The 26202-nt window shown below is 44.9% G+C and overlaps 1 protein-coding gene across 1 annotated transcript in view; it reads right to left on the reverse strand.

The window, feature by feature from the left end:
• Positions 1-994: 994 nt before the first annotated feature.
• The window catches only part of ilvbl (ilvB (bacterial acetolactate synthase)-like), a 32973-nt gene continuing 7765 nt past the window's right edge, over positions 995-26202 (reverse strand). Inside the window, exons 4-15 of the mRNA XM_067971081.1 lie at positions 26054-26192; positions 24909-25020; positions 22698-22797; positions 20453-20550; positions 19139-19275; positions 17381-17515; positions 16313-16427; positions 13206-13375; positions 11061-11131; positions 7834-7905; positions 6793-6898; positions 995-5959 (exon numbers count right to left, since the gene is read on the reverse strand). Of these exons, the coding sequence (XP_067827182.1) occupies positions 5781-5959; positions 6793-6898; positions 7834-7905; positions 11061-11131; positions 13206-13375; positions 16313-16427; positions 17381-17515; positions 19139-19275; positions 20453-20550; positions 22698-22797; positions 24909-25020; positions 26054-26192 (1434 nt within the window). The 3' untranslated portion in view covers positions 995-5780. The remainder of the gene's footprint in view (positions 5960-6792; positions 6899-7833; positions 7906-11060; positions 11132-13205; positions 13376-16312; positions 16428-17380; positions 17516-19138; positions 19276-20452; positions 20551-22697; positions 22798-24908; positions 25021-26053; positions 26193-26202) is intronic.

Raw genomic sequence — 26202 nt, forward strand, 5'->3', positions numbered from 1 at the left:
GAGTAGCCCCCCCCCCCCCAAATGCCATATTCCTCCGATTGACCAATTACCACCATTCCCACAGGACTGGCCCCTCATCTCATCCTGTCGTGATCCTCTCAAGATCACCTTTGGCAACTTCTAGGTCTATTATCTGATGCTTTCGTCTGGGTCTCAGGCTTGAAATTCTAAGACTCTACTGTCTCATACGGACAGGTATCTCTTGAGCACATCTGCCTAGCTATGGTTACTGCCTAGCAGTGTATGTGCTGTGCTAGCAACTTTCATACTTCTATTAGTTTTAATAAAGGATTTTGAAGGGTTTTTGCAAAACTTGATGGATTCTAAGTTGTGTGGTTAATTACTATATACTTGCTTAAAGAGAGAAGTGTGTTCATATAAGGATAGCAAAAGGTACATGTCCCAAATACATGTGGTATAATGAGTCAAGGTACATGTGTGATTATAGCAATACTTTGGTTAATAATCATCAGATATATGTTTGAATAATACAAAAGGTGAATTACCTGAACTACATGTTTGATATAGATTTCACAGGTGATGGTACAATCTTACACTCACTCACACTGCTTTTCATCTTATCATTTTACCAACAAACACACAAAAGGTTAAAGTTAACATGCATTGGCCATGTGAATGAGTATTGAGGTCAATTGCCCAACAGGGTCTATTACTCATTTAATAATCAGAAATACAATTAGCCACATCTGGATTCCCAATTAGCGACTGGCTAATATATTGGACAGCACTGGTCTGGATTATGGGCTCAAAACCTGGAGTGGGGTTTGAACCCACAACCTTCTGACTCAGACGAGTGCTACTACCTGAGTCAAGATCACTCTTAAAGCAATGGCAATGCCTTCACGTAACTAACCAAACAGCTTAAAACAATCCCAATCAAAAACCACAAGGCTCTCTTTAGTAGGTGGAAAGGAAAGTAGAGGGTGTAATGGTGACAAGAGTTTCAAATTAAAAGCACAAGTTACCGTGAGGCTCAGATTGAAATAAATCGTTTTAATACACAATAAAAGGTACAGTATAAAGAACACAACTATTACCATTAAGTGGAGGTAGAACTTAACCCAGACCACAATTGCCCATTATTAACTTTAAATTTACTCTTATTTCAAAAATTTAAAAAAATCCCTTAGTGTTGTAGTCAACTGATTAGAAGTTAAAAAGTAATCCCTAGTTTTGTTGGTGTCTTGGTTCCCTGTGTCTACACTGCACTCGAAAACCATTCATCAAACTCCTTCACTGAGAAGGACACAAGGTCCAAGTTAGTAGCTTCTCTGAAGCTCTGCAATTGTCTGGTAGAACCCATAGTTCATGTGGGTTAAGCCTCACTTTGCTTCAGTCTACTGGAAGGGACCCTAGCCTAGCCCTGACAGGCAGCCTCTGGGACTCACCCAACTAAGGCAGGGAGGACCCCCCACCGAGGCTCGACCAACTGAGGCAGGGAGCCCCTGAGCAACGAGCAGCCTCTGGCATTCCGTCACCATGTTCCAGTTACACCATCAACTCTCTGAACTACAAGCTTCATCCAACTCCACTATTTCAATAATATTACACCACTTAAGAAGCTGTAGATAAATATTCAGTATTACCCCATAAACAAGTAGGGAGTCCTGAAAAAAAAACCACTAATTTCCCAATTCCATTAATATCCTAAAAGAATAGATTTCAGACAATATAAAAAGGTGTTGAAATAAATGGGATTTTAACAAATGGGTTTAGCTAAGTGGGTATAATTCAATACATTCCTCTTGTGCTTCTGAAATTAGGCCATATTCAGTGTTCAGAAATCCAATAATAAAATCAAATCCAATAAAAAATTTAACTAATCCCCAATCTCTGCAAGTCAATCACACTAAAAAGGAGTTCCATGGATAATCTCAAATCCATAACTGTAACCTGCTGTTGACTATTTGAAAGTTTTATTCATTGAATATATTGACAGTTTATGTTCTGTCAACTTGGAAAAATAGGCTGGAAAATATAAGGAATCCCTCAGTGGAAGAGAGTCATTACCACACTGAGCTGTGGAACCCAGCCTCTGGGTTTAGACACTGTACTCCTCTCCCAAGAGAGTTGGTTCATCTCTGGTTTAGTTAGCGGGGTGAAGGGGGGATGGAGAGAGAGAGAGAGAGAGACACAAAGAAAAAGTAGGAGAGAGATGGGAGTTTAACTGTTTCAGGATAATATATTCTGGCTCATCTTTCACGTTCTCAGTCTAGTTTTAACACTGTATGAGTGTTTAGCCAACTGATCAATAGATGGCCGACATCTCAACTTTAGAAAGAAATCAAGGCATCCGACCAGTCAATCAACAAAATTAAGAGAAAGGCTACTACAGTACAGCCACCAGATGTCATTAATGCATTTCCAAAGAGTACTACAGATTTCTAGGGGCTAAGTATCATTACAGCACCTGCTTGGTCGCCACTGAAATACCTTGGCCTTAACTTTTGGATGTTTACAACATGGATAAGGCAGCCTTGTTCTTTAAGTACACCCTGGACAAAACCTACTGCATCAAGGGACAACTGTGTACTGGTTTTAAAGAAAGATTCCTGTCACCGCCAACATGACTGGAGCAGATGAGCTGCAGCTTCTCGTAAAAGGAGTCAATAAAACCCACGATGCTTTAAAAACATAAAACATCTGCCAGTCGATTGAGGCCAAAGTCTGGTGACATCTGATATTTGTACAAGGTGGATCCAAAAACTTGAAAGATGACAACATTTGGCTGGATCGAGGCTTTAGTTGATAACTGCTCTGTCCACCCTCATGTCAATGGCCTACGAGCCTTTAAGTTAAATTTTCTTCCTCCAAGTACCACATCCTTAATCCAGCCAATAGATCAAGGGATTATTCAAAATCTTAAGTACGACTACCGATAACCTTTAGCTCATTAAAAAGTTGGCAGCCATCGACCCAAGGAAAAGTTTACAGAAAAACCTACAGGGAGCAACGCACAAAAGCCTGGAGATAGGTAAAACGAGACAATTTTAAAAACTGTTTTGTGTGCACTTTACTCTGTGATGCACACGATGACAACTTCTGCCGGTTCACAGTCGATCAGTGCTGAAGAGAACACCAACGATCAGGTTCTGTATGAAGCTCATGGCTTACAAGAGTTCACAAATCTTGCTGTTAATGTGGATGCACTTAATCTGTCCACTGCGGCACTGGCAGATGGAAAGATAGTCGCCTCAGAAGGGTCAATATGACAGCCAGGAAGCTGAGGAGCCTAAATTTATACATTACATCCGCTTATTTCAACAAACTGCTGCCAACAAAATCTGAATGGTCCCCAACACGTAGGGGGAGAGTGGGTGTGGGGCTGTACTAAGTACGGGCAAATGGGTAGGACTGTACTAAGTTAGTGGGAGTGGGTAGGGACTGTACTAAGTTGGGGGGGATGGCAAACTGAGGCAGAATGCTGGAGATTGCAGAAGGAGGTAGGTGGGTCTAGCAGATTGGGCAGATCCTGATTAATGCAGAGAACTGTCAAGTCATATATTTTGGGGGAGAAAGAACCCAGAAAGGAAATGTACCCTAAATAGTAAACTTCTTAACAGAGGAACAGAGAGATCTACGGTTCAGATACAGAGATCATAAGTGCAGACCACAAAAAGGCAAATTGGATTCTGGGCTTTGTACATGGGGCAGTTGAAAGCAAGGAGGTGATGTTGAATTATCACAAGACTTTGGTTGGGCCACAGTTGAAAGCATTGCATAGAGTTCTGGTCACCCCATTATAGGAAGGATATTAGATCTATGGAAAGGGTACAATGAAGATTCATGACAACGACACCAGGAATGAGAGGAGACGGTATAAAGAAAGGCTCGAAAACTGAGCTTGTCTCACTGGATCAAAGAAATGTCGACCGTGTTGCCGTTGATTGGAGTTTGGTCACCTTGTTGATGGCATTGGTCGTGCTGGAGCACTAGAGAGGACCAAGTGATGGTCGCAATATAGTCAACATCTGCAGCCAAGGTGAAAATCAGGATCAACTTAATACACAAATTAGCTGGGAAGCAGATGCTCACTCCCTGCGGACAGTGACCTTGGTCCTTGTTTTCTCACGAGCTGAATATTGGGAACCAGCAGGAAGTGCATCTACAAATCCTGTTGACGCGCAACTGACCAGAGCTGAGAGAATCCTCGCCGGAGCGCTGAAAGCAGCACCCACAGTCTGACTCCCTGTCTTCGCACGTATCCTGCCACCACCTCTCAGAACAGAAGCAGCAATAATCAGAATACAACCAGGCCCCTGGCAAACTCAGGCCTGACGGTTAATGAGGATCTCCCGATGCTCCAGAGATGCCGCTTTTGGTCCAGGCACCCCTTCCGGGTTAGCGGCCGAAATTCTCAAAACCTCGGAACTCTCAGCCGAAGACAAGCTGAGGATGTGGGAAACCAGCGGGGTCAAGAATCAGGACCTGATCACGGACCTCAGGGATCGATCCCCCCCCCCCCGGCTTCACCTCGCCACTGCCAACCGTGTCAGAACTTCATACAGGCACTGCCACCACCTGCTACATAAATGCAAGGTGAAGGGCAGCCCGATGTGGGACTGTGGAGAGGCTCCAAACCACAGAGCATCCTGTGAACCATTGCTTGCCAAGATCCTTCCCTGGTGGAATAGCTATTCTCTCCATGTTGCTTTTCAAGCTGCCATACAAGAGGAAGTTTCGGTGCATCGGATAAGTTTTTTTTCAAAATCATGAGGAATTTTGAGAGGGTCAATAGGTGAAAGATTATTTCAACTGGTTGGGAAATTGCCAACAAGACCCATAGACTCGGGATCATCACAAGAGGAGGAAAGGGAGAAGTCAGAAAATTTTTTTTCCCACACAGATTATTAGAACATCGAATGTTTTATGACAAGTGGCTACTGAAGCTAAGTTAGATCACTGAAACGGGGACTGGATAAGTATTTGAATAAGAATATAAAAGGATAGAGGGAAAGGGCAGGGATACGGAATTAGAGCAGTCTGCTCTAGTTGAAGAGCTAGGGGTGGCAGGGTGCAATGGGCAACTTGGCTTCCTTCCTCAGAAGTGCTGCAACCGACTGTCCCAGAGAGAAATGGGGTGGGGCCTGTGCCTGCGATTCAATGGTCATCTCCTGGATTCCATCATGTCACCATGGGCAGTGGAGGCCGGGCACTTATCAAGCAGGCAAGGGTAAAATAAAAAGTAAAACTAAAAAAGGACCATTAGCTCTATTTTAGCAGGACCCTTCGACTCACTGTGTGGGAGCTGGGATCATCTCGCTTTCCGATAGCATTCCCGTGTTTTCTTTTGCCGGAGAGGGAACAGCGCTGTGCTCTAGATCAGTCTACGCAACACAGCTGGACAGCCCACAGAGGCACATCCAGCAAGTCTTCCAGGGTCCTCAGATGAAGGAACGATGGTTCCAGTGGCCTCCAGGCTGTATAATGAATACCACTAATAACCAGCAATGTACAAGGTACCAAGCTGTACAACTATTAGGAACTCATCAAAATTAACACAGGGGTCAATCTAAAAATTCATAAAATTTACACTGATTTTTTTTAAAAATCAAAATCCCAGTGGTCGTAAGTGTAAATTAGTCTTTGATTTGGTAACTTGTGCATCAAGTTTTCTTTTTGCATCAAATGTTATTGCATGATTATACACAATCTTCTAATTGCTCAGTTTTCTGTCTGTCTATGCCCGCTAGGGCAAGAATATAATGAGGCAAGGCACACACGAAACATCAAACCCATGATCCATACAGAAGCCATTATTACACAGAGATGGAACCTTCCCTGAAGTTTGATTTTCCTATCAGGACATTTATGAGGGTTGGACTCCCATTCCGGCACTCCTCCTGAGCTGCCCTTATTATATCGTCCATTTGCTCTTCATTCTCCCTGTTCAGTAAAAAGCCTTTTCCGCCATATCCTTCAGCAACTGTGTGGTAATCTGTGGAGAAAAGGTGTATTGAGGTTATTACTCCTTCCAAGTCCTCACTATGCCTGGGGTAACCGTGGTTAAAGGCTGGTGGGCAAGGCTCAAATCTCTACCATTGCTGCTCTCAGCCCCCTGGAGGTGCATGTTACACGCGCCAATATTCCAGAGTCCAGGTTCTACTCCCAGACTGTGCTGCACTGAGTTAGCTGATTCCCACCGGGACGGCTAAAACTGGCCACAGTTCCCCAGGCTCGAAACACAACCAAGGTTCTCACTCCCAATTGCTGCCCACTCACTCCTGCTGGGAAGATAGTGAGAGTAGACGAGAGCGGGAGAGCGCGGGTGTTGGGACAACGCAGAAATAATTAGGCTAAGCTGCGATGCTCTCCACGATAGAACAGTCTGCCGACACTCTGTCCAAGCTCACGTGAAGAATGGGCACTTGGGCGTGGGCCAAGGTGGTGGCAGTCACTTATGAAACTGTATCACAACAAGTCAGTGCCTTAAGGAAAGAGCAAAGAAAACAGGCAAAGGCGAGTTTTCATTTTACATTCTGTGCCCGTGTAACCATTCTCACCATTCTTATGACGAGTGGAGTCCATACTGGATGCAAAGTAAAACTGACTCAGATCCAGCAAATAGACAGCTTGCAAGCCATTAAAGGGCCATTTGCTTTTCACATGCATCTATATGAATTACACCCCTCCTCTCTTCCATTTCCCTGTCTGCCATCGAAACATCAAACCAGCAAGGGAGTGGGTGGGGAACAGTTTGTAAAGACAGAAAATGTACATTTCAATTCAATCTAGTCCTGTGTAGCCACAGTTGAACAGCCAGCCACATACCAGTGTAGGCCAGGCCACAGGCCACGTTACTGCCCAGCAATGGAACCTGCTCTCGGGAAATCTGGCTCCAGCCGGCATCATTGCCGACCAAGGCGATTACAGGAGTCTAAAAGAACACAGGTTAATAAAAACAAAGAAAAATGAATTAAAATGCACATGCAATGTGGACATTATGCCCCCTGGTACCTGCATTATGTATCAAAAGCAAACTGCCATTTCAGATGTGCTGGTTGGGGGGGGGGGGGGGGGGGGGAGGGGTTACTGAGTGACGGTGTGAGGGAGCTGGATTAACATCAGTAGAGATACAGTCAGTAACACAGGGCACATCAACTATCCCAATATTACAATTCTTCACACCTTGCTCCTTCAATCAGAACATTCTCATCCTGATTAAACAGAAGGTCAAAACAGGTTCCTTGTGTTGTTAAACTACATTAGTAAATGAAAGCACCCTCTCGACAGTGCGGCATTGTACACTGGCTGGGATGCAGGTCCATACTCGCGTCTCCCCACGTGGTAATCTCAGCCACACCCACATTTCAAGGTGTGGAGCGGGATGGGTGGGGTTTTTGATGTCCACAAGGTTAGAGTCACAGAATAACAACTTGTATTTATACAACGCCTTTAATGTAGTAAAATGTTCTAAGGCACATCACAGGAGTGTAATCAGACAAAAAAAATTGACACCAAGCCAAAGGAGGAGACATTAGACACACCTATGATATCCTCCCACTGGTTTCAGTGAGTCACTAGAGCACAGTTGGGAACAGGTCACACTGCCCGTTCAACTGGGGACAAAATGTGGCACAGGAAACCAAAGAAAGTGAAAAAAACCACTTTCACGAGAAAAGAAATAGTGCAAAGGGGTAGCTTGCAAAAAGGTAGTGTCAGGACAGCATGAATATACCAATTGAAGCCCAATGAAGGTGTTCGCAGACTGCAGGCGACATCCCCTTACTGCACGACAGCCAAAGGTTACAAGAACAGATTGTGAAATGGTAACGAAAGCCCTTTTAATACCAGCAGAGACGCGGCACGTACCCTGTGACGCGTGAATGTGTCAAATTCGGCAATGCTGTAGCCAAGGGAACCGTCTCCATAAACAATCCAAACCTATACACAAAATAAAAGACACAGGCTCTGAGTGCAAGGGTTTAGTGATCTCTGTGGAACAGCAGAATGGTGTCACTCCCCAGGGTGCAGTAAGAACAAACACACATCATTAAAAATGGGAGTCTGTTTTTAAACTCATGATCAATGCTGGTGACCTAAGCCAGTGCTGGGAATACACTTGGGGCACCCAGTGTTGGTATCCAGTAATTGCAAGCCAGAAACAAGAGGGCAGATGCACAGTAAAGCTCCCTGTACCCAAACAATGGCCCAGAATTTGCTGGAGGGGGGCATCTCACGGCGAGCACCGTGATTTTATTTATTTTTTCTCACCCTTCAGCTCCAATTATTTGTGCGCCGCAAATTGCGAAAGTGTGAGCTGATAAGTGTAGCAAATGTAACCCCGCTATTCAAGAAAGGAGAGAGAGAGAGAAAACAGGGAACTACAGGCCAGTTAGCCTGACATCAGTCGTCGGGAAGTGTTGGAATCCATTATTAAGGAAGTGGTAACAGGGCACTTAGAAAATCATAATACGATTAGGCAGAGTCAACACGGTTTTATGAACGGGAAATCGTGTTTGACAATTTTATTAGAGATTTTTGAGGAGGTAACTAGCAGGGTAGATAAAGGGGAACCAGTGGAGGAAGTATATTTGGATTTTCAAAAGGCATTCGATAAGGTGCCACATAAAAGGTTGTTACGCAAGATAAAGGCTCATGGGGTTTGGGTAACATATTAGCATGGATAGAGGATTGGTTAATGGACAGGAAACGGAGAGTAGGAATAACCAGGTCATTTTCAGGTTGGCAGGCTGTAACTAGTGGGGTGCAGGAAGGATCAGTGCTTGGGCCTCAGCTATTTACAATCAATACTAATGACTTAGATAAAGGGACCGAGTGTAATGTATCCAAGTTTGCTGATGATACAAAGCTAGGTGAGAAAGTAAGCTGTGAGGAGGACACAAAGAATTTGCAAAGGGATATGGACAGGTTGAGTGTGCGGGCAAGAAGGTGGCAGATGGAGTATAATGTGGGGAAATGTGAGGTTATTCACTTTGGTAGGAAGAATAGAAAAACAGAATTTTTTTAAATGGTGTGAAACTATTAAATGTTGGTGAACAGGAAGATTTGGGTGTCCTCGTACAAGAAACACAAAAAGTTAACATACAGGTACAGCAAGCAATTAGGAAGGCTAATGGCATATTGGCCTTTACTGAAAGGGGGTTGGAGCACAAGACTAAGGAAGTCTTACTACAATTGTACAGGGCTTTGTTGAGACCTCACCTGGAGTACTGTGTACAGTTTTGGTCCCCTTATCTATGGAAGGATATACTTGCCGTAGAGGCGGTGCAACAAAGGTTCACTAGATTAATTCCTGGGATGAGAGGGTTGTCCTACGAGGAGAGGTTGAGTAGAATGGGCCTATATTCTCTGGAGTTTAGAAGGATGAGAGGTGATTTCATTGAAACATACAAGATTCTGAGGATAGATACTGAGAGGATGTTTCCCCTGGCTGGAGAGTCTAGAACTAGGGGTCGGACATTTACATCAGTGATGAAGAGAATTTTTTCACTAGGAGGGTTATGAATCTTTGGAATTCTCTACCCCGGAGGGTGTCTTAACTCAGTCGTTAAGTATATTCAAGTCTGAGATCAATAGATTGATTTTTGGACTCTAGGGGAATCATGGGATATGGGGAAGTGGAGTTGAGGTCGAAGATCAGCCATGATCTTATTGAATGGCGGAGCAGGCTCGAGCGGCAGAATGGCCTTCTCCTGCTCCTATTTCTTATGTTCTTATAATGACATGGCAAGGGCAACGGGGTACCTGAGACCTTGGTGAACGACGAGACCAAGAGTCTATCCTTAAATTTCATTGGTTAATGAGATACAGAAAGAAAGAAACAGAGCAAACGACAGAGGAGGTAACAGGGTGAATTAGAGTCAAATTAGATACAGATACAGAAAAAGAAAGAGAGAGAGGGAAAGAAAGATTGGATTGAGAAGAGAGAGAGGAAATGTAAGAAAAAAATTTAAAAATGTACAATTTTGAAAACCTCTAGGAACAATTTACTACCTGTAAGAGTGAGACTCCAGTTTCAATTGTTCCCTTTCTGGGCCTCCGAGGTTGAGTGGCACGTCAGGAGCCTAAATCACCGCATTAATGGCGTCCTTAAACCATGAAACAGCACTCCTAACTTTCTGCGATGAGTTTAATTCGTATTTACGGCACGAATGCAGCAATGTCTGGACCGTCACGGGGAGGTTATCGGTGAGCTCTATTATTGAGAGGCTAATGGTGGAGCGGTGCTAATCGTCCAGCAATTTCTGGCAATTCGCAACGCAAGTCGTATCTCTTCCGTGCCCCAAATTGCTGGGGGATTGGTTTTACACACTCATAACGGCGTGCGCCATGAACTCGCTGTTATTTTCCCAGCAAATTCTGGGCCAATGTGCCTTAATCCTAACCTTGAGAAAATAAATCCCTACTGCACCATAGCTGGGAATTCCAGCCATCCTTACACTCTCGGGAGTGAACTTGCCAACCTGTGGGCAGATTAATGCTATAGGATCACAGCCATTAGCAACTGGGTTAAGACTGCCCCAATCGCATTTTAAAGCAGTACTGGACTGGAAGAGACCCCTGCAGCCCAGCTCGCTGGTCCTAAAGCAAAAAAACACAGGCTATGGAGCTGGATTTTCCTCCATTATCTGGACCAAAATCCACTGTAATAGCAGCAGAACCAGTGCTTTGCAAAAGGTCACTTCGTGGGACTTGTACTTGATCCTTCTACCGAAACCATTACACCGAGCAGAGACTCATCTCAACGGTCTGGGCTGGATTTGAATTCAGATCCCAAAGATAAAAGGCCAGTGTCTAGCCCACTGCAACACCCTGCCCACCAGACGCAGGCACGCTGTATTAACATGGCACCAATGAATCAAGACATTCATGGGCAAGATTTCTTTCACAGAGTCTCTCTTAAATTAATCAAAAACTTTAACAAGAGATTGAAACGATTTGATGAAATCTTTAATATTTGGTACGACTCTCTTCCCCTTCTTTCTAAAGGTATCTGCTCAGTACACATCCATAGGCCAGAGAAGCCCTCTGTGTGCGTACATCGCCCATGAGGAAGCAAGGCTGATGGCACTGACCTGCGACTCTGGTCGGCAAAGCTTGGCTCCAAGGGCAAACCCACCACCCACTCCGAGTGTCCCAAAGGCTCCTGGGAACAGAAAGACGAGAGAGAGAGAGAGAGAGAGAGAGAGATGAAGTGTTTGTTAGAAATGCAGACACTGCTTACAGAACAGATTCAAAGCACAAGAGCTATGGATTTGTGGCAGTCTTAAATAATTCAATGTACAGACTGCATCAATGGGGAACATTTGGGTCAGTGTCTCCTCTAGATCGGACAATTATAGGTTCAAGTCCCACACCAGGAGTAAAATTAGCAGCCTGGGGCGACACTGCAGTGCAGTACTGAGGGAGTGCTGCCTTGTCAGGTTCCAGTGGATGTTAAGGTATAATGGGAATGATAGGTTAGCATTCTGGAAGGATTAGATCAAATGGGCCAAAGGCCTTTGCTATATATTAGCTAGATAGATTATGCAACCATTTTGAGAGAAGCAGTTTCAGCTTACATATACAATGCATGCCAATTTTGACATGCAAGGATAGATTTTATGAATTAGCACACCCAGGGCAGAGGCTCACGCCCACATGATTTTACACCCAAATAAACAAAAAGACAGAACAGGTGAAATGCTAACCTGTCTTTTCTTCTCCCGGACCTGATGGACCTACTGTGTATTTTCTGTTTTTATTCCTGAATTCATCTCATCAAATCATCTGTGCTTACCTCTCTGATCCAACATATTCTTGTGTGGGGAGCACACGAACACAAATCTCTACTTCCTGCTGTCACGATATCCTGGTCACACTTTTGGGTCAACATTTACCATTGGGAATTGTTAGATTCCCATTCAATTTTGCTACGATTGTCGCTATGTAGTTGCAGGTTGTGGCCACTGTGGAGTCAGCTTCTGAAGTCTCTCCCAACTCTGGCACCATCTTATTCACATTGAAAATCATCAACTAGCCAGGGACTATTCCACAGGCCATTTACTAGCACTTAAAAAACTGCGCATAAGGAGGCAACAGTCCCTCCAGTTGGTACAATCTTATACCGCAATCTTACTAGCTCAAAGCGCAAATCTTGGTTTTAAAAATCTCAAGCAGAATAGTGTTTCTGATAATCAACCACACACATCTAGAACACGGAAGGATGCAGACCATAGCTGTGCCTTCCCACCCCACCTGCCATACAACTTGTGGGACAGCATCAAACAGGCCATGCTCACTAACTCCTTTCATCCAGCATCATGTTCTGTGTTAATGACTGTATCTCTACTGATGTTAACCCAGCCCCCTCCTCTCAGCCAGATTGGATACATCAGCGCTCAATTTGAGATAAAAATATTTCTTTCGAAAATGGACACAAAAAGCAGACATTAAGATTAATGCACCATCCTCTCGGTCAGAATGTTGCAGCTTCAAACTCCACTACAGTCTTGAGCACATAATCTAGGCAGACACTACAGTGCACTACCGAGGTAGCGTTGCATTGTCAGAGGTGCCGCCTTGCAGATGAAACATTATACTGAGTCCCATCTGCCTGCTAATAAAAGATCTTTGGCACTATTTGAAGAGCAGTGAGATCTCTTGGTATCCTGGCCAATATTTCTCCCTCAACCAACACTGCCAAAAACAGATTATCGGATCATTCACTCCTACTGTTGGTAGGGCCTTGTTGTATGTTAATTGTCTCTTGCATTTGCCTCCTAACAGTAACTGCGGTTCAAGAGTGATTCATTAGATGCAAAGTATTTTGGGATGTCACAAGGACGTGTTAAGGTGCTATATGAATCCAAGTTCTATCTATAATTCACTGCAAATTTTTGATAGCTAAAAAGTTCTGATATCAAGAATTGCTCTTTATAGTAAATATTCTCCTCCCACCCCACACCTCTCCTGGAGGTACTAACTCTTGCTGACTTCCACTCTCTGGTACCCCAGAATAACCAGTAACCAGTCTCTGAGCCTAGTTAGCGAGTGTTAACTGGTTATTTAACCACAATGGGGAAATCACAGCTAAACTCCACCCTGCTCTCACCAAAGACCATTTTCCAGCAAGGGTCAGTCGACTACGCCAGAAGCAGGAACTCTGGTTAATTTCCGCCCCCCACCCCCCCCCAACCTACTAACGCAGGGGCTCCTTCGACAATTCAGTTTGTACTTACCAGGATCGAGCCATCGCAGCGGTCCTCGGGGTTTTAAGATATAGGCAGCACTGCCCACAAAGTCACCCCCGTCTGTCACAATTATGCTGTCCTCCTCCATCAAATGCTCAACACGATGCAGAACCTTCAGGGGGTTCAGGTGTTTCTCCACTTCCTCCTCAGACTTTTCACTGGAAGATAAATGGATAATCCACTTCAGAAACTTCCTCTCTCTCTCTTTCTCTCCACCAGCTCAAAATACACCACATCCGACCCATCCCACCTTTTAAACCCTGAAATATTGTCTGTCAGTTTGACTCAGGTTGTAGCACACGCATCTCAGTCAGAAATGGGCTTCAAGTCCAACTCCTGAGAACATAAACTTGACTGACCTTAGCGAGCAGTACTGAGAGTGCGCTGCATGGTCAGTGGCACCACCTTTTGGATTGGACATTAAAATGCCACCCTATCTGGGTGGACGCAATAGAACCCAGGGCACTAATTAAAGAGCAGGAAGTTCTCCTGGTGTCTTGGCCAATATTCACCTCTCAACCAAGACAGCCAGAAACAAATTATCTGGTAATTCGTCTCGTTTGCTGTTTGTGGAACCTTGCTGTGTGCAAATTGTTGCTGCATTTTCCTACATAACAGTGATTGTAATTCAAAAATAAATCATATATGAATCACACTGAAATGCCCTGAGGACATGGTAAGGCGCTACATAAATACAACTTCTTTATGAAAACACAAGAAAAAGTCTATTCGATGCTACAAGCCCATCCCCTTTGATTGATCTCAGCCCCACCTACCCGCCCTCATCGCTGTAATCTCCAGAAAAGCAGCGAACTGTCTCTTGAAACATTTATACTTTCTGCTTCATGACCGTCCCTGATAACCTGTTAAGTCTTTTACCATTTGGGTGAAAACGTTTCCCAGACTTCCCTTCTTAGGTGCTAACTTCTTAACGTTTAACTCGCGCCCTCCCCAATGTTTGAACCTTTCACCGTACTTTCTACCCCATTATTCCCGTTGGAGCCCATGACCCATCCCGCAAGCAAAATTCATTTACACTTCTAAATTTAATACAAACATTTAAGCTTCCAACAATGAGCTGGAGTTTAAACTGTAGCAACAGGTCCAGCACCAGCTGAATCTTTCCCTCGCCCTTTACTCACCAATCTGCTCTGCTCCCCCCTCTCCTGAAGGCATCAACTCCTCAATGGTTACTGTTTCATCAGCATCTGCCAACTTGATCAACAGCTGCTATCCATGCGTAAGCCTCGACAGCGAGTGCAATCAGGCTGTTTGACCATTGGGGCATCACAGTACGATGCTGTCCTCACCAGACACTAACGCTCATGCAGTTTCCTGCAGGGCTCACTAGCCAGAGCTTGGGAGTGGGATATTCGGCTGATACTCCTCTCAAACACTGGGTCACGGGGCCAATTGTAACACGCTTACAGCCTCCAACACCAAGCTCAGCTAACTTGGCACAGGCAATGGGAACATTAGGAACAGGAGGAGGCCACCCAGCCCCTCGAGCCTCAGTTTGATCATGGCTGATCTGTACCTCAACCCCATTTACCTGCCTTTGCTCCAAATCCCTTGATACCCTTACTCAACAAAAAAAAAATCTATCAATCTCAGTCCTGAAAGCTCCAGTTGACCCCCAGCACCAACGCCTTTTGGGGAGAGAATTCCACACTGCTACCACCCTTTGTGTTTTTTCACAAGCTTTATCAACTTGTCCTTCCACTTTTAAAGGTTTGTGTATATGAATCCCTAAGTCTCTCTGCTCTTCTTCAATTTTTACTGTAATTGCCCCTTTAAATATCCAACACAATATAGTTTAATCATTTTAGCTGTTTTCTAATAATTGGAGATTGCTTCCAAGTCCTAAAATTCCTCTGTGAATCCATCATAATGATTGTTAATGAATCAGAAAAGTTCTATAAATCACAGCAGGTCCATATGTAGCACATGGCAGATAATTGCCTGAATGGAGTAAATTTGTGTCTCGAGCTCACACGCGGTAATCTGGTGGCGTACATCACCCACCCATCATCATTTCAACGGGATAAAAATCTGGCAGGTTCTGGAACGGATGGGCAATTGGCTCTGCCAGATCACCATCCAGGCGTGAAAGTGAAAATGAAAATTATCCCCAATATTTCTTTCTGTTGTCCCATATGCCCTAATGCCCTTACCTAACAAAAATCTATCAATTCCAGTCTCGATAGTTCCAATTGTCCCCTAGCATCCACAGCCTTTTGGGGGAAGGGAGTTCCAGATTTTTACCACCCTGTGTGTCAAAAAGTGCTTCCTAATTTTGCTCCTAAACTGCCCAGCTCTACTTCTATTATGACCCTCGTTCTTGATTCCCCCACCAGAGGAAATAGTTTCTCTGTATCTACCCTGTCCAATCCTTTTAACATTTTAAATCTAGATCAGATCATCCCTCAATCTCCTATACTCAAGGAATACAAGCCAAGTTTATGCAACCTGTCCTCATAATTTAACCCTCTAAGCCCCAGAGATCAAAGCTGGGTTGTATGGTTTAGGTATTCCCTGGATAAACTCTCAGTCATCAGAGGAGCCTTTCATCAGACCCTTTGTAGAGAAGCATGCAGCAAATAGGAGTAAAATACCAATAACAGCTTTCTGACTATCTTGGGTCTTTCCCCCCAATAGATCAATAGGGGAATACACAAGTTACAAAATGGAAACCGGCCATTTCTCTCAACCAGTCCGTGTCGGCATTTACCCTCAATGCGAGCAAATAGTCTGAGTCACATTTACCAGCCCTGTCCCACATCCCTTCATCCAACTATCCGATCTAATCTTAAATGTTCACAGTTGCTGTCTCAGCCACTAACCCTGGAAGTGAACTGCATAGCCTCACAACTCAGAAGGTTCTCTTGCTCTCTGTTCTAAATCTTACATTTAATTTTGCCTTTTGTTTAAGACACCACAACTACTGTAAACAGTTAGTTTCTATGTACCCGGTCTCATCCTTTCATAACTTAAACACTGTCATATCACCATGTAATCCGCGCTGTTCTAACAAAAAAAAAACCCAATTTTTCAGATTTGTAGTGTTCATATTCTTTGTCTTTTTATATTCCTACCTATTAGCCATCTCCTTCTTAACATCTCCCTCCTTCAGGCACCGGGTCCAGTCGCTGGGAGCCTGGTAACCCTTCAGCCCCTCTGCCAACTGAACCAGAAAGGAACCAGAATCACCTAAGAGAAACAAAGATACAATATTCAGATAAACTGTAAGCAGAGGTACAACTAAACAAATCAGCTCATAATTTCTCAGAATACAGTGCTCTGATTGGGTCAATTCAATGGTGGACAGGCAGTCCCAATCCAGACAAATACCCTCGCAAAACGCCGTAATGCGGCCAGGTGTCAACCAATTACCCCCTTCAACAGGCCAACGGCAGCCGAGACTGTCGGCCTTTGGGCAGCAATTCCTCTTTTGTTTTAAAACCAATACTGGCTGTGAAGTACCAAGGCACGGAGAATAAATCTGAGTTAAGGTCAACCATCCTACATTCACGCAAGGAGTTGTACAACACCAGGTTATAGTCCAACAGCTTTATTTTAAATCACAAGCTTTCGGAGCTTTCCTCCTTCGTCAGGTCGCTGTTACAAGTCAGTGTAAAAATTGTGCAGCCAGTTTGAAAGAATCATTGGCAGGGGTTCAGGTGGGGAGGGGGATGTGGCTGACTGGCCCCTCTCCTCTGGGAATGGGCCTTGGCACATTCACATCCATTTGGGTGGGTGGTTGTGGAAAGGAAATATCTTGTTTAAAAACAACTAAATCTGAAGCTGGCCTCCTGTTCGCATCCAAACCACATCTTGCATCAGCCCACCCAGTCTGACGTTTGCTAATTCCTCACCGTTCATCTCCCCTCCTGAAGGTGCAGATTGCTGCTGGGTTACAGTCCCACGAGCGCTAGCAACTGCCCTGTGTCTCGCCCAACTAGGCACCCTTCATGTATGAACGTTGGCAGGGCATTCAATATTGGGTGGGCATCAGTCAAGCCCTGACCAGACATCCACATACATCCATTTTCCAACCAAAAACCAAGCAGGAGTAGGAACCTAGCCTGATTCTTGCCCAGGAGAACTGAGACCAGCCTTGCTTAGTCCCACCAGAGATCAAAGACTAAACCATCACCACTTACCCCTCACAGCGAGTGTCGGTGTCCAGAACATGTCCGAGTTTTTCAGCAGCTGCGAGCGGTCACGGTTCACAGCAATTATCCGACTGCGTCTGCTGAGAACTCGCCCATAGGACAAGCGGAAATCACACACTGTACCTGTTTGCAACAAAACAGAAACCATCAGTCTGAGGGGTTGAGTGGAGCTGTAATCACCGACCCCAAAGAGCAGGATGGGATCGTACAGAGGTCTGATTTAAGGGCAGAATTTTATTCCTCCCCCTTCCTGACTGAACACTATCAAAATCCTGGAACTACCTTCCTAACAGCAATGTGGGAGAACCTGCTCCACACAGACCGCAGCTGTTCAAGGCTGCGGCTCACCATCACCTTCTCAAGGACAATTAGAGATGGGCAATAAAAGCTGGCCTCGCCAGCGATGCCCACATTCCATGAACGAATAAAAAAAAATTAAATACAGATTTCCCCACTCAATTCTTTATCATTTGCCAACCAGGGCACCGAGTCAGTGCCCAGATCAGTGTAGCTGCCTGGGAGCGACACATGGTACAAGTCCATGAAAGAGAAGAAATATCTTCTACAAAAAAAATCAAAGGCTGAGGCTGATCACCTCTTCACATCCACCACCAGCCCAGTCCATTCTGAGGATCACTAATCGCTCACCGTTTTTTCTCTCCCTCATGACAGTAGTGGCGCAACGTGCTGCAAAATAGGGCAGGCTGCCACTCACTGATTTCCCAGTCACGTAAGAAACCGTCTTGACTACGTCTGGGGCCTTTCGGAGACCCTTGTCAACAGGTGCCAGAAATCTAGGAGAATCGCAGGCACAGCCTGTTTCCTAGCACTGAGTTACATAGAGTCTACAGCACAGAAACAGGCCCTTCAGCCCATCTGATTTATGCCGGCATTTATGCTGCACACAAGCCTCATCCCACTACTTTTCATCCAACCCTCTCAGCATACCCTTCTATTCCTTTCTCCCTCATGTGCTTATCTAGCTTCCCCATAAATGCATCTATGCTATTCGCCTCTACTACTCCTTGTTCCAAGTTCCACATTCTCACCACTCTTTGGGTAAAGAAATTTCTCCTGAATTCCCTACTGGATTTATTAGTGACTATCTTATATTTACGTCCCCTAGTTTTGGTCTCCCCCACAAGTGGAAACATTTTCTCTACGTCTCCCCTCTTATTATCTTAAAGATCTCTATCAGGTCACCCCTCAGCCTTCTCTTTCTAGAGAAAAGAGCCCAGCCTGTTCAGCCTTTCCTGATAAGTATATCATCTCAGCTCTGGTATCATCCTTGTGAATCTTATTTGCACCTTCTCCAGTGCCTTTTTGATATATGGAGACCAGAACTGTGCACAGTACTCCAAGTGTGGTCTAACCAAAGTCCTTTACAAGTTTAACATAACTCCTCTCTGCTTTTCAATTCTAGAAATGAGTGCTTGGTTTGCTTTTTTTTTTTTAAATGGCCTTATTAACCTGTGTCGTTACTTTTAGTGATTTGTGTATCACACGGCACCATGTACACAGAATGGCTATTGCCATCATTAATAGTTACTGCATTTCAAAGTAAATCATGACACGTGAAGTGGTCAGAGAGATCGGATAAGGTGCTCAATAAACGCAAGTCTTTATCATTCAGCTGTAAAGCTTTAAAGATTACTGTAGAAGGTGTCTGCACAGGTACTTGAATAATTCAGTTGAAGACCTCCTCCTTTAGTTCGGTCAGGACCTCACTGTACTCCACACACTGACCTGCCAGTATGACCAGGTCCGCCTCTTTCAATGCATCCCTTCGGTTCTGGCGGATGTGAATGGGGCTGTCCCTTCCTAGCATTCCTCGAGCCATGCCTCCCAGGAAGCAAGGGATAGCCAGAGATTCCAGCGCTGCCCTAGTAGGAAAGTTTTGGATATCAGGTTATAAGTCATTGTACTGTGATTACAGTCGATCATGAACGGTGTTTAATCCCAACAAAAAAAAAGGGAGAGGGGGTGCGAGAATAGAAATAAATGCAAAAGCCAAAATGTTGTTGATTTAACAGTTTTTATATTTTCTTCCCCAACTCCAACTTTGACAAGTTTTGGTAAAAGTATACTCCCTGTAGATATGGGAATGTTGCTCAATCGCCTGCAGCCTATTACTGTACACAGGGTGTTCTATAAACAGCGCCTGGAGCCCAGTGGTAGTTTGGGCCAAACCGCAAGCAGTTTTGTGCCCATTTGGAAGCAGATTAAGATTGTCCCCAAACTCATTTCACGTAGGACTGACATATGGTAGCGCCCAACTTTGTGTAAGTGATGTCCAGATGTTACAGGCCAGCCCATACCCTCCGCTTCGCCTGCTCCTTCAGTCGTTAAGCCCCCGTTTTTCATAATTTCCCTAAGCCATCACGCCTCACTACCTCTCCCCTTCCAAGTCTCTTAAAACCCCCTCTCTGACCATTCCATCAGCTCCCCTCCCCACACAAGATTCAGATGAGGAAAATCACCTGTTCCATCCATCCAGGCAGACCACACACAGCTCCTCCCTCACCATTGCAGCATTAACAGTTTCTTAAATGATTCTAGGTTAATCTCTACTTCATTGCCTGAAAGTCCACTGGTCAGCCTGTGCGTGAAGAACATCCAGATATCATTCCTAAAGCTTGTCCTTCATTAGTTTGAAACCTGTGCCCCCTTTTCTTGTCGCCATTTGAGGAGGGTTCCAGGCCCTGCTCCTCCTTCTCCTCTCCCTCTTCTAAAGTGCTCCGAGACATTTCTCTACGTAAGGGGTGTCATCTATCAAAATGCAAATTGGCGTTGATGTTTTAACTCCTACAACTGGCAGAGAGGAGACTTTCACTGCAACGATTTAAGCCACATTCGAACCCAGATCCTAGAGGTGAAAGCAGTACACTAGCTCGACACACCACCCAATCCTCAAACAGCAGAGCATCTCAGGTATTTCCATCCCAAGTGATCATTTCACATACTCTTGAGGGAGAAGGTACTAAGCTGGGATACAAGCTTCGATACTGCAGGGAAGAGAGTTAGAGCCAGCCTGTGGATATCAACAGATCACTGGCTTACCGGACTTTGTCTGCAGGCGTGGGTGGGAGCGTTGCCTGGCTGCCCAGGAGGATGACTGGCTTTTTAGCCCTGCTCACCATCTCCACACAGCACTGTACCTAAAGAAACACAAAAATTAAACCTTCAGAAATCATTGCAAAAACAGTGTATGCAAAACACAGTAATTTCACAACACTAAACTGGGAGCGCTCGCCCAATGTCCATGTTGGTTAATACCGAATAGTTGAGCCATAGACCAGGAATGTTTGAACAGGTCTGTGCCGAGTTAGTTGACCTCAGCTACAGTGCTGACAAGACCGTTTCAATTGACCTCAGCACCCCTCAATTGTGGGAGGGGATGGACGAACAACCCTGTTCCTAATCATTTTCCAGTAATCGCTGCTGGAAAGTGTGTGTCTGTGGCTGTCGGGTAAGGGCATCTTTGGGCTAATTTGTTATACCCACCAGTCAAATAACCTGCCGACACTCGCTAGATCCAGGTTCACATGAAGAATGGCCACTTAGGTGAGGTGCTTGGCCAGTGGCCATGGAACTTGCACCCCAGCAAGGGTCAGTCCCTTCAGGAGCAAATTGGAGTAAGAACAAAGAAAATTCAGCAATACTGGAGCTCTGTGCTTGTTGTTTTTTCCCCCTCTTCTTTCTCCTTTCCTGAAGGCTTTGATTCTTTGCTCAGCTCTGGTTCTACAAATGGCAATCACCCTCTCCTTCTTTGCCTGAAAGGGCATTCTGACCCTAGACAGTGAGTGTTGGGAGGCTATTCATATGTGTAAATCACAGCCTAGTCTGCTCTTTTCCTTCCCTAGCGTCCACACGCACACACTTCCAGCGGGAGTCACTGGATAGTAATTGGGAGCAGAAACCCTGGCAGATTGTTCTGTTTGCCAAGCCCAGGAGCACAAAGTCTACTGCCACTCCTAGTAAGGACATCTAAAGACGTGCAGACCAGACATTAAACCTAGTTCGTTTTAAAAATGATATCCAACAGGCTTTGAGAGAAAAATTCCTGTACTTCTTGTGGATTGTTAATGAAGGTCAGACAACATAGACGACTGGCAGAGGGATATTCAGCACCGCACTGAGCAGTGCAGTTGTGGAATACTGAAAACACAGATTTGGGGGGGGGGGGGGGTGGGGGGGGAAAACAGTGGAGCAAGCTGGGAGACAGAAATCAGCAATGAGGAAAATTAAAAAGGGGCAACTAATGTTGGAGGGGATTGAACAGATTAAGTGAACTTGCTGGGCTTTTTTTTTTTAAAAAGTGCCCCTAGTAATGTTTGTTTAAGCTTTTGTTAACAGACTGGAAAATGGAATGCAGGGATCAGGGATTGTGAACTGAACCTTTTACTGCAGTAAAGAAAAGAAAATGTTTAACTGGCTGTGGGAATACATCCAGATCTTGTGACACACTAGGTATTGAGTCCTTTGATGGAGTGATGTCATTCCTGTTTGTGGCGATAAGTGCGGCAGTTTCTGCATCCGTCATTTTAAGATTCTTTCCTTCGGTTTTAGCCGGTGTGACGATGCTGTCGAAACACAGTTACGTGTAATGAAGAGGGACCGGGCGAGACTGTGAATGAAGACACTATCCCCTCACCGCTGGGACCAGCGTCTAAATCCTACAGAGGCTGGCGGGATGAAAGTCCCCTGTGTCTGCCAGCTCCAAAGGTCACAGTGAAATGAACTTGAAGGCAGGGTCAACGTAGCTCCTACTGGCCAACAGCAGAAAATTACTAAATTGATAACCTCACTCAGAGACGAGACACAAAAGTGGCTGATGTGGGTAATGGAAATGTCACACTGCTGCAGTAGGCATGAAGCCCTATGTTAATTTTATGTTGGGGACTCTCGCGCTTCCTTTTTATAGAACAGCTTAACTAGTGAGATAGAGAGAGAGAGAGAGAGAGAGAGAGAGAGAGAGAGAGGCTCGGAGCAACTAAAGACCGGGCTCTAGTGTTCCATCCTTCACCACATGGCTATCCAATTTTAACACCCTGCACTCAACCCATACTGTACCTGCCCTGGGAATATTTGAGGCTAACATTGGGTGGCAAAAGTGGACCGTGTTAATTCCCCAGCACCAACATCTCTCGCCTTGCGTGCAATATCAGTTTAAAGAGAGATTTAAAGAGGTGCGAAGTGGTTTTTCCTAAATAACACTGTTCTTGTGCGGTCGCAGTAACTACTGCTCACGATGCTGTATAAATGCTCATTTCCACATGGAATATCACAAGTCTCAGGAATCTACCTCGGCAGCTGTGGCCATGGGAAGGTCCACTGGCAAAGGAGAGATGTCCCTGGTGTCCCAGGCTCCAGCAAATAGGTTATTTAGATGGTTCTGAAGATACCTGAGAAGTGAAAGTGAGAGAAGTGATTGCAAGTTACTGCACAAGAGAGAAACCTATCCTCAACTTAAAACTGAGAGATTGTTTCCCCTGGCTAGGCAGTCTAGAACTAGGGGGCATAGATGCAGGATAAGGGGTCGGCCATTCAAGACTGAGATGAGGAGAAATTTCTTCATGCAGAGTTGTGAATCTTTGGAATTCTCCAACCAGAGGGCTGTGGATGCTGAGTCACTGAATATATTCAAGGCTGAAATGGATAGATTTTTGGACTCTAGGGGAATCAAGGGACATGGGGATCGGGCGGGAAAGAGGAGTTGAGGTCGAAGATCAGCCATGATCCGACTGAATGGCGGAGCAGGCTCGAGGGGCCGTATGGCCTACTCCTGCTCCTATTTCTTATGTGAGACACTCTCACCAAGGCCCAGACTTCAGTGAAACGGAGACATCAGATTAACACAATAGACAGATGGGAATTAACGCTTTCAATGACAAATGGCTCACCTCCCTGGAGTACAGTTTCAAAGTGTCATCAGCCCTCCAGTCATCCATTTGATTCTTTATCTATGAGCCCAGGCAGCGAATATTGGTAGCAAAATTCAGCTATAGGGGAGGGGCGCGTGCTGAAGAAGTCATAAGTGAGCCTAATCCTAACCTAAATTAAGTGGTCGTGACTAGATTTTGGAGGAATGCCCTGTGTATAAAACGTAAGTTGCTCAGAGCCTGGCTCATCTCCTTTATCAAACTCAAAAGAAAGTACTACAGTAAAAGACTCACCTGAAGTTGACTCTTTTTTTTTAAAAAGCAGGGATCACTGGATAGCGATCAGAAACCCACGCTGAATTTCCTCTCTCCCCCCCCCCCCACCCCCTCCCTGGAATGTGCCCCCTCCGCTGCTCAAGGACAATACAGTTTCATTTTTATTCCTGTAGCATGACCAACAGGAAAAGACCAGTAACCCACCCAGTACTCTGCCACTCCTAGACCCACCTACACATGGTACACAAGAGCAAGCTGGGGTAAATGACCAGCCAATTCTTCTCCCACTCTCTGTACCCAATTCCCTCTTCGCAACACAGCCAAAGGCACATAAGGGAGTCGTACGATGAACCCATGTCCTTGCGTTGCGACATGACACGCATAAAAAGGTGCGTAGACTTGACATTTAACGTTCAGTTCTGCTTATTGAAAACAAACACTCAATGTTTTAATTACTGTACTGACCTCCCATTTTTCTGGTTCAGAGGCTGGGGGTGGGGACGGAGTGATGGTGGATCAAATCTGAATTTCTTCTTCCACTACTTGCTGCAACCTTAACCGAACGCCCCTTGACCCAAACAGAACTGGCAGGTTTGGAGATTGCTCTTCACTCCCACAGCGTTTACATTGAATATATAATGGCAGTTAGTGCCAAGTCAGTTAACTCTTTTGAGGAGCTGGTTAAATGGCTGTTTGATTGGCATTGCTGTAAAAGGGACTGTGCTTAGCCCCAACACCCTAGGAAAGGGGAAAAGAAAAACAGCCAGAGTTCCAGTTCCCAATCCCTAGCCAGCTTACCTCTGCTGGAAAGTGTGTGGATGCTGGGTGAAGACAGGGTCGAGCTCTGCTGTGATGCCTCCACGGTTGAATTGCCCATTCGCACTCACTTTCTGGGCTCACATTGGGAAAAATGGCCACTTGCGTGAAGTGCTGAAGGGTGCCCGTGGAACTGTCCTGCAGCACGAGTCACCGAACTAGGGAGAGAAAATCGGAAAGCAATACTTGTGGCCACATTTAGTTAGTGCCCCTGGACAGGATGGCTAAATTGAGCAGAAAACTGGGGGGAAAAGCAGTAACAGCTTCTGCTGATGGTAGATCCACTAATCCCACCTCCCACTCCAGCACAACCATATTAATTTGCACCAAAGCCTGAAACACAAAGTATTGTGGCAAGTATTGTCCACTTAGTGTCTGAAATATGCCTTTACAAAGCTTAATGAAAAAAACTAAATGTACCTTCCAACCCACAAATTGTAATCAAAATCACCGTTAAAACATGGAACTGAAGGTAACAGTCTAGGTTAAGCAGCGAACATCGGTTTTATTCTCTTTGCACCTTGTGATTTTAGTAAGCTCACCAGTTTATGGCTTTTCCCACAACTCCTTTGGGTGCATCTTTCGGTATGACCTCTTTCTGGACTATATGGTATGGGTAGAGGACGTCAATTGGAAATTCAACAAACACAGGTCCTAGGCGTGCAGGAAATACAAGCACAAAAATAAACAGCAGTAAGTTTTACAATAAAAAGTTGTTAAATACAAACTAACTGGGTTTGACAGTGGAGGAGTCATACATCAAACTTCAATCTCAGCATGCACAAGTTCTTACCTGCTCCCAATCCCAAGACAGAAATTGATCGGACGATTTAGGGTCCTATTGGCACAGACGGTAGGGACCTTTCTGAGGCTGAGGCAACGGAATGCTCTTGATACAGAAACTTTACTCTGTACCTAACCCGTGATGTATCTACTCTGGGAGCGTTTGGTGGGACAGCGCAGAGGGAGCTTTACTCTGCATCTAACCTGTGTACCTGAACGGCGAGCACTTGACGCTGATAAAATGGTGCCTGAAAGTAGGGCATATTCCATGCCCCAGCATTAACATCCTTCACATTGAGAAGCACGTAAATTCCCCCCCCAAAAAAACTGAGTAAAGTTTCCCATGACGACTCAAATCATTAGTAAATAAATTCAAACTGATATTTCTACTTTACTGTGTTTGTCGCTCAGAGATTTTTAATGCCCCCCTTTTCATTTCTAGGGAATACACCATTTCCTGGATGAGAGGGAGGATGGGAACTTCGCTCCTGGGGCTCTGCCAATGCTGCTCTTGAGCAAGCCCCTGTATGGAGTGAACAGAAGGATCCATTTACACCCGTGTCATTAGACTTGGCCAAATTCTTGTCACCCCTCAGCCATTTGACAACAGAACAATAGTAACAGGTCCTGCACTAACACTGTGACATCTGAAAACCAGAAATATAAGCAAAATAAATGTAAATGCTGCAAGTCTGAAATAAAATCAGAAAACGCTAAGTTCTGAGGACATAAATATTGACCTGTTCTTTCGCCCTCTGATCCCAACAGACCTGCAGTGTATTTTTAACGTTTTCTGTTTTTAATAGAAATTTATTTGCGGCTGTTTTGGGCCCGAATAGGAATATTCTATCACCGGGTACAGGGACTGTAGAAACGGCACTTTCTAGTCAGTCTAATTTCATACCTGGAGTACCAGACTGAGCCACTGCAATTGCTTTCCGGAGCACTGGAATGATGTCCCGGACTGTCCGAACTGTACCACAGAATTTACAGAGAGTTTTGAAAAGAGACAGCTGGTCAATGTCCTGCAGTGCACCTCGGCCCTAGGAAGCG

The sequence above is a fragment of the Heptranchias perlo genome, chromosome 33, assembly GCF_035084215.1.
Source record: "Heptranchias perlo isolate sHepPer1 chromosome 33, sHepPer1.hap1, whole genome shotgun sequence".
NCBI classification, from domain to species: Eukaryota; Metazoa; Chordata; class Chondrichthyes; order Hexanchiformes; family Hexanchidae; genus Heptranchias; species Heptranchias perlo.